The 8,342-nt window shown below is 33.0% G+C and overlaps 1 protein-coding gene across 3 annotated transcripts; it reads right to left on the bottom strand.

Annotated features, from left to right (window-relative positions):
- LOC114164311 (Transducin/WD40 repeat-like superfamily protein) lies at positions 1–4,797 on the bottom strand. Of its 3 annotated transcripts, XM_028048935.2 has the most exons (15): positions 4,672–4,797; positions 4,464–4,567; positions 4,259–4,342; positions 3,869–3,957; positions 3,610–3,682; positions 3,428–3,511; positions 3,256–3,342; positions 2,338–2,408; positions 2,187–2,238; positions 2,047–2,104; positions 1,873–1,973; positions 1,631–1,785; positions 1,061–1,169; positions 686–742; positions 1–585 (listed from the first exon to the last, which is right to left on the bottom strand). In XM_028048935.2, exons 2-15 carry the CDS (start codon positions 4,563–4,565, stop codon positions 430–432), a joined length of 1,278 nt encoding a protein of 425 aa, XP_027904736.1. In that variant the 5' UTR covers positions 4,566–4,567; positions 4,672–4,797; the 3' UTR covers positions 1–429. The 3 variants fall into 3 exon arrangements, with proteins under 3 accessions (XP_027904736.1, XP_085523291.1, XP_085523292.1); XM_085667165.1 differs by having other exon boundaries at positions 4,464–4,787; XM_085667166.1 differs by lacking the exon at positions 1–585 and having other exon boundaries at positions 686–889; positions 4,464–4,794.
- Positions 4,798–8,342: the final 3,545 nt, after the last annotated feature.

The following is an 8,342-nucleotide window of genomic DNA, read 5'->3' as shown; positions in this document are numbered from 1 at the left end:
TTTCAAATGATACTAATGTATTTTAACTTGTGCAGACCAACCCATTAGTTTCACGGGGCAAATGTTTATAAAGAAATAAGGTACATCAGTCTAGGATGCGGATTATACAGACTTATAACATCCTAAAGCGAAAGGCCATGAGTATACCCAGCTCCAAGACATAATGACCCGTCAAGGTTTATCCAAACCAACTTTAAGGTACTTTGATGAAAATATGAAACAGTTAGAGTCGGTCTAAAATTTGAGAAGATCGCATAGGTAGAGACAGGTAATCTTATGATTCCAAGTGTTGAAAGCATTAACTATTCTGTAGGGCAAGGCTAGTGATAACAAAAATTAAACAATGATAAAGTGAAATTCCATGAGTTAACTTCTAATCAATGATAACTTTAATAGTGCCTGTAAATGCATTCAGCCTCCTCCCCTTTATTATACAGTCTCCTTCCAGAACCGAATTGACCTATCAGTTCCACAGGAAATAAAAGCTGACTCAACTGGTGAGTGTTCAAGCCAGCGGGGTGCACCAACATGATTAGAAGGCCACTTTGCAACTTTTTCTGTTGTCATTGCATCCCAGATAACGATCTGCAATGTACTACCGGATGTCTCAAATCAAATCAATCCAATTAATAAAACTAACATCACCACAGGCAAACATGGAGAGAATGAAAGTGGATGAACAAACCTCATTGCTCAGTTCATCTATGAATATAATAAATTCTTCTGTCTGATTAAAAATAGCCTGCAGCAGAGAGTGCACACAAAGGTAACTATCAGAATGTGGATAAAAATATCACCTGGACTAACGGCTAGGTGACTAGAGGTTTTGGATAGAGGTCCTGCTGTGATAAACTGTTCTTCCAAATGTACCCAACAAAACAATAATTACCTGTGTATTGTGATGGTGAACAATAAATTATGAGAAGCAATTTTAAAACTGATAGGCTGAATTATCTCTTAGTGCAAAGTAAAAATACAAGCGTCTGCAGTTTTGCATGACTATGAATCCACCAAGATTAATTGACCGAATAGAACTATTATGTATCTATCAATTATGTACCTGACACCTTAGCTGGGTATGTATAGCTCCAAGATATTGTCTGACTAATCTTCCAGAGCCAACTTCCCAAAGCTTTACGGTAGAATCCTTCCCGCAGGAGAGAACAAACCTAGAAATCAGACAGTTAAATCACTACATGTCTACAAGATCTAAGCTTATTAAGAACTTCAGGAAAGTGTCACAAGTTGGTCTTGATGGGCATCAATAGCTATATCCTTGCATCAAAAAGCAACAGACAAGTAAAAAATGCAACAACTTTTGTCCTATGGCTCTTTTTTTTTTTTGGTTGGTGATTTTTTTATTACAGCTAAGCAAAAATTGCATTCATTTAAATAAACAAAAGCTCAGTAGTAAACAGGAATTTCATTGAAGATTTCAAATTTTGATGTTGATACCATTTGGAACAAAGGAAACACCTACTTCAAAGTCAACAATACTATTGCCAAGGTTCAAAATCAACACTAGGATCACATTTCCAGGCATAGATCATGATGTAGAAGGTAGTGACTGCTGACAGTATCACTCATGGATTTTGCTGTGTCCAATATTTGCACAAAAATGTATTTATACCTTTGATCTTTGGTAAAAATTGCACTGGTAGCCTCAGCTGTTCCGTGTGCTGCAGTTATTGACCGCACACAATTGGCTGTGATGCCATCCCATAACCTAATAGCACCATCTTTAGATGCTGTAACATACATGGCACCTGTACAAGAATATCTGACCTACGAATCAGACAAAGAAATAATCAGCATCACTGTAGTGTTAGGTAATTCACAGTTGGTGATACTGATGAAAAGATAATTACATGCCTGGTTTATGGCTCCACTAGGGCTGGTCTCTGGGATATTTGATGACAGATAACACTGAAAGGTATTTATATCATACAAATGTGGAATTGCATGATCAGTTCCTGTCAGAAATTTATATCTATCATCACTGATTTTTTGTGCAAAAAAACAAGAAAGATGTGATAAAATAAATACCTGCCAGTAAAAAGTCCCCAGAAGGATGGAAAGATACAGATCGAACATTGTGTGTGTCCTGCATATTTAATTAGGGAGTTTATACGTAAATCTTATATTTGCTTACTAATTGCTAATGCCTAAAGGTAGGGCAAAACAACCTGGATAACTCTATATGCTCTCTTTGCATTCGTTTTTGAAATATCAAAAAACCTAAAAAATATAAAACTCAGTATGTCAGATTGTAAGAGAATTTTCAAATAAAAGACAGAAATATGGGAATAAAATGCATATTATGGAGCAAAAACATACTTTATTGTTTGATCTTTGGCTCCAGAAATCAGGATAGTACCTTGTGGATGAAAATCCAGATCATTTATTGGCTGCATTATACATGTTTATATAAGAAAAATAAATACATTTTACAATTTTAATTTCCAAGGATCATTTCATAAACTCAAATTTGGAAAGTAAAGCTTAATAAAATCAGAAAAGAAGCATCCTACAAACTCGCTAGTATTAGACTAGTATTAGAGTCAAAAAGATCCACCACAGCCAAGACACAAATTGACATTTTGATACATAGTGCTTTAGACTAAGTAAATTTGTCAAGCCAAAAATAATCACAACTTCGAACTTCCACAGGATCAGTGGAATAAATATGAAAAAGAGGCTCTGTTTGGATAAACTTCGCTATAAGCACATGTAAGAGAAGAAAACAAACTAGCATAATCTAGCTTCAAAAGGTTCCTTGCTATGCAAAGGTATAGAGGAGGGTCATTGTACGTAAACTTATACTTGCATATACGAAGAAACTGTTTACAGGTCGAACTTATGACCAACTACTCGCCATATCTACTCAGTAGGCTAAAATAAGAAGATAAAATGAAATAATTTCTATAAGTTAAAATTAGGCCATGCATGGCTGATTTGTGGACACTCTCGTATTTAACTTCTCTAACAAACTTAACTTTTTTTTATAAAATTTAAGTTAGGCATCACTATGTATTTTGGTTTCTCTGCAATGCTGACACCCCAAAAGAAATTTATCATTGTCTAACAAACTTATCTTAAATTATGTATAACTAATTTTAGCTTATGAGGAAAGTTTATTTATTTTTTCTTCTCTTATAAGTACTTAAGGAAAAATTTATCTAAGCATCACCCAATAATCTCATAAAAATAACCACATAAATTCTGTTAGTGGTATATTAGGAAGTTCAAACACACTTGTATATGATCATAATATGTGCGAATGACAGGCCGCACAGGACCATCCTTTGCCTCTGGCAGCAACATCTGCTTGATCTTTGAAACCTGCAAGACAAGCAGAAGATCAAGTTCACATAATGTGTCAAATAAAAGACAAAGCTTCCAAATACTAAACAAAAAAAATCAGCACCTCAAATAGCTTTATTGAAGTATCAGCACTTCCAGTGGCAACAAACCTTCCATCAGCACTAAACCTAGCACATCTGGCAATATTCTAGAAACTAAGCCTATCAGTCCAAAACAACACTGCATTTTTGTATTACATCGAATTATTATTGCAGGAAATGTACAATATCAAACTATATTGCACACCTTGTGTTCCGAAAGGTGCCGCGTTTCATGCTTCGGGAAGCTCTTTGAGGAACCTTTCATATCAGGCGCAGTGCTACCATAAACAAAACGCAATTTTCAAGAGAGCATGAGATATTGTCACCTATGGCTGACTTAAGATTTCAAATAAATAACTTATTCGCTACACTAAAATGAATGAACTTCTAAGTCTTGCTCGAAATTAAATACAACAAATTATGTTTGATAGTCAGTAGAAATGTAGTTTTGGAAGTTGTTTTGCCTGAAATCAATAGCTGCTGTGTGAGACAGGGGCAGTGAGGCAGAGAAATCAGTGCCTCTTGTGATGTCGCCCTTTTCCGCTGCAAGACCCTGTTATTATTTTCTTAGAGCAAAAAGAAAGAATCATACTGCACAGAAAAAAAGTATATCCCTTCTAAACAAATTTCCGTCTAAACACTTAACAGAAAAAAAAAAAAAACGTAAAATAAGTTGTACTCATCCCACAAACAAAAATCAGCTTATACACTTCAGTTTAATAAAAACTTCCATTCAACTTTTTGAAAATTAACATAAGTTGATTTTAGCTCATAAAGGCGCAAAGCATTTCATTTTCCTGAAAGTGTTTAGGAGAAATTTATCCAGCAAAAGCTGAAGTGAAATAAGATATAACCTTAGCAACCAGGTCGAGAAGCCTGTTAGGTGGGGCTTCCGCATTCAGTGGAGTCATGGTTGCTGAAGCAACAACACTTGCAGCCTGAAGAAAAATTCGCAAGCATTTTATTTACTTTTTAAATAAAAATGAAAATTGGTTTCTAAGATAAATAAATGCATTCATTGAACATGTTAGGTTACGTTTGAAGAAAGATTGGGCTTGCCTGGGTGAGATTGTTGTCCCGAAGATGCGCGACGATGAGAGAATTGAGGTGTCTGTAGAGTTTGCCATCAAGCACGGCCTGTTCCGAGTTACTGCTATCCATTCCTGCATAGAGAAAATGTCCCTAATTCGACGGAACGAAGAACCCTAGAAACTGATCTTTTTGGTTAGTTCCCAAATCGGAGGAGGAAGAGCTTAGCCATGCTTACTTTGCTGCCGCCACTTTCAAAGTGTCTTCAAAATTAAAAGAAAATCAAATTATTTGCAAATTTCGTTTTTTTTTTCACATAAAAACGTGTAAAGTGGGATGAAACGAAGAAAGAAATGATCACACAAGAAACATAGAAATTAAACAAAAAAAGTTGAGAAATTTTATACCTGTTTAGTTAGTTGAGTCGGAGAAAAGTGGCCAAATTTTGCATAAAATACTTTAATACGAATTTGAAAAAGGTAAATTAGTTAAAGCAATTAAATATTCAATACTTTTTTTAACAAAATATTATTCATTATTCAAAAAATTTATAATAAAAAACTTGTTTGACTTTCTAAAACGTTAAAAGAATGAAGAGATATCGTTCTCACTAGATACATGTATTTAGTATTTTTTTTTTTAATTCTAATTAGACATTATTATGAATTATGATATTTCATTTAAGTTGATATCGTATAATTTACCTATATGTTATCATATGAATTAATCTATTCAAATTGGTAGATTCTGCCATGAATATCTTCTTATTCTAGTGAGTGGGATTCATTCACTTTAATAATAGATTTGTGTCAATAAAAATTACATTTCCTTTATCTTAATTTCTGTAAAAATTAAAAAATTAAGATCTTTGTCGAATGTTAAATAACGAAGATTTGAATCTACACTCGCATCGTAAATTTGTTTAGACTTAAATATGTATTTGGTTTTTATTTTCGTTTTGTAATCAATTTGGTTCTTATTTTTGTAAAATTGGAATCAATCATGTTCTTTTAGCAAACAGTGTTGAAATTTTTAACAACACAGTGACAACGTGAAACTGTTTGGGGGGACATGACTCGTTATGCATTCAGTAAGGGACCAAATTGAACAATTTAAACGAAAATAGGGACTTAATTAAACATATTTAAACCAAAATATGGACCAAAGCGAACAACAGAAACAAAAATAAAGATTCATATTCATTCATCCAAAACAAAATAAAGATTGCCCAAGCCTCTTGTTCGTCCAAAACACAAAAAAGCTTCATAACTTCATTCATAAATTACAAAGCAGAACCAGGCATTGGTTTTTTAACATTCATAACTTCATCAATATCCTCACCTAAACACATTGTTTTTTTAACATTACTAGAACCATGACTATATTGATTACAAGAATAACAATAATCAATCCTAAGGACACTTTGATCGTTTTCTTCATAACCCTAACTGAAGTCTCCAGTTTATAAATCTTCATCTTTTGCTGGGTTATAGTACTATCTCTTTCATCATATAATTCTTCATCACACCACTTGAAGTAGTTACACCACACCACATTACTAGAAGCAACATTCTGTTATTGAACACAAAATTATCAAAGCATAAATTTTGTCTTATCAATCTATACGAAGGTCAAATGACAATGAATTTTTTAAGGCACATCAATCTAACCTTGTATTTAGGACAATCCCAAAATTGCCTACCATTATTCCTTGAAGTTCTTGCCACTTTGCAAATGGGGGTTAAACCCATATCCTTGGAACCACGAATATGAGACCCAGTGCAACTTAGCTGCCCCCAACTATTTCAGCAAGAGGAGGAAGACGAATGGTGATGAGACATACCTCACAAACATGAATTCAAACTCACCAAGTGGATTGTGCAAAATATGTTCTTGTTGGCTACATATTCCACTCCTGCAAACCCTAATTCAATTTCTTCCCCAATTGGATTTCAATAAGTTTTAAATCTACAAGGGCATACAAATGAATAACGAGTCACGTCAATGCATGAATTTGCCACCTCCCCAAACAGTTCCACGTTGTCACTGTGCTGTTAAAAATTTTAACGTCGTTTGTTAAAATGACTTGATTGATTACAATTTTACAAAAATGAAGACCAAATTGACCACAAAAAAAAAGGAACCAAATTGAATAATTTTGACGAAAATAGAGACTAAATATACATTTAAGCCATTTGTTTATTGGTTCTCCAAAACTTCAAACAATAGAGCCTGAAGGTTAAAGAAACAATTAACAATTCAACCGTAATAAATATATAGATTCACCCAAAAAAACTAAACGTAGAACATTTAGCTAAACGAATACATTCCCTATACATGAATTAATTTTAAGCTCAGGGTTAATGTCTTACCTAGGAAATTTGTAGAGCAAGTAATGCCTATACAGAGTTTTCAATGAGACTGGTATGCGAGGGAAACAAAAGTGACACTTGTGCTATTAAATTGTATCAATGACACAACCATAATGATTCATGAAAATCAGCGTGTGAAATTAAATTATGTTTGGGTTCCTAAAACATCATTTTGAAATGTTACAGTCTCAAAAGTAACACCATTTTGGCTTAGGTCTAGGCCATTCTTAGCTTCAAGTGTCTCATCTTCATAACTTAAGACAAGAAAATAATATATTATATGATTTCATGTTCGTTATTAGTATTTTGTTAATGAAAAATGTTGGAACTACAATCTTTTTTATCCTTTATTTTTGAAACTTACTATTCTTCCTTCTAATTTTTCAACTTTATTATTACATCAACCTTGTAAATTCTAAATTAATGATCCACTTTCACAATCAAATTATATTATTTATAAATCTATAAATGATAATTAACCCTAAATGCACTCAGAGTGGGATCACACCTCCTCAGCATTAACTTCAAACAATGAACCTTGATTGATATAACCTTTTCCAATAAGTCTTATTATTCAAAAAAATAAAAGAAAAGAAAGGAAGTTGACATTATTAGGACTTTTACCTTAAACAAAATCTCTCCAACATAAATAAAAAAAATTAAGAAAAATATCTAATTCTAAAACCAAAATATTTCTCATTTTCACATTTTGCAGTTACTACTAAGATGATGAATATAAATCTTACGTATCCTAGGAGCTATATGCAAATTAAAAAGAAACATGTAGTTGTCACAACTTCACAGTGTAGACAACTAAACTATTAACTATAATCAAAGAGTGTTATAAAAAAAACGTGGTTCGTACAAAAGTGGTATTGTATCATTGCTTCACACGAGATGGGGTCTCAAATAATGTTCACAAGAAACAAAAACATAGCTAAGTGGTATCTAATCAATCAATGACTTAGTAATCTCATGTAGTTTTCTGGTCCTGTGAGGGATGGATCTACCTTGAGAGCAAGTTGTAGAGTTACTACGTAAAACATTGTAGCAAACATCTCACCGACAAGTTTAAGGAAAATTTTCAACTTTTTCTTTTAATTTATTTAAACCCATGCACCTGTCTTTCCTTCACATGTTCCTCTGGCTGTCGGTATCTTTTGTTATTCCCATAATATCCCTAAGTAGGGTACAACAATGACCTCAATATTCAGCTGGGACCAAGAAAAGTTTTCAAATTTAAGTGCCACGGACAAAAAAACAACATCTTGGTTGGAAAATTTAACAGTTAAAATTTCAATAAAAACAAAAGTATTTGTATATTAAATAATAAAATTAGTACTTTTTATTTAAGTAATTTTTGAGTGACAAATATAACTGTGCATAAATCAACAAAGCCTACCGTAAATAAAAAAGACACTACCTAACTCTGTAAAAAATTAACCTTGTTGGTTCAATAGATTAACTGTCATTAAAGGGCAAAATTGGTATTTGGTGATGCTGTTTGTATCAGATCTTCTAAATAGTTTTGTTACAG

This window comes from Vigna unguiculata, chromosome 9, assembly GCF_037176805.1.
Source record: "Vigna unguiculata cultivar grain cowpea cultivar isolate G323 ecotype 2 chromosome 9, ASM3717680v1, whole genome shotgun sequence".
Classification (NCBI taxonomy): domain Eukaryota; kingdom Viridiplantae; phylum Streptophyta; class Magnoliopsida; order Fabales; family Fabaceae; genus Vigna; species Vigna unguiculata.
The sequence above is the reverse complement of the archived record's forward strand: the minus strand, read 5'-3'. Positions and strand labels throughout refer to the sequence as shown.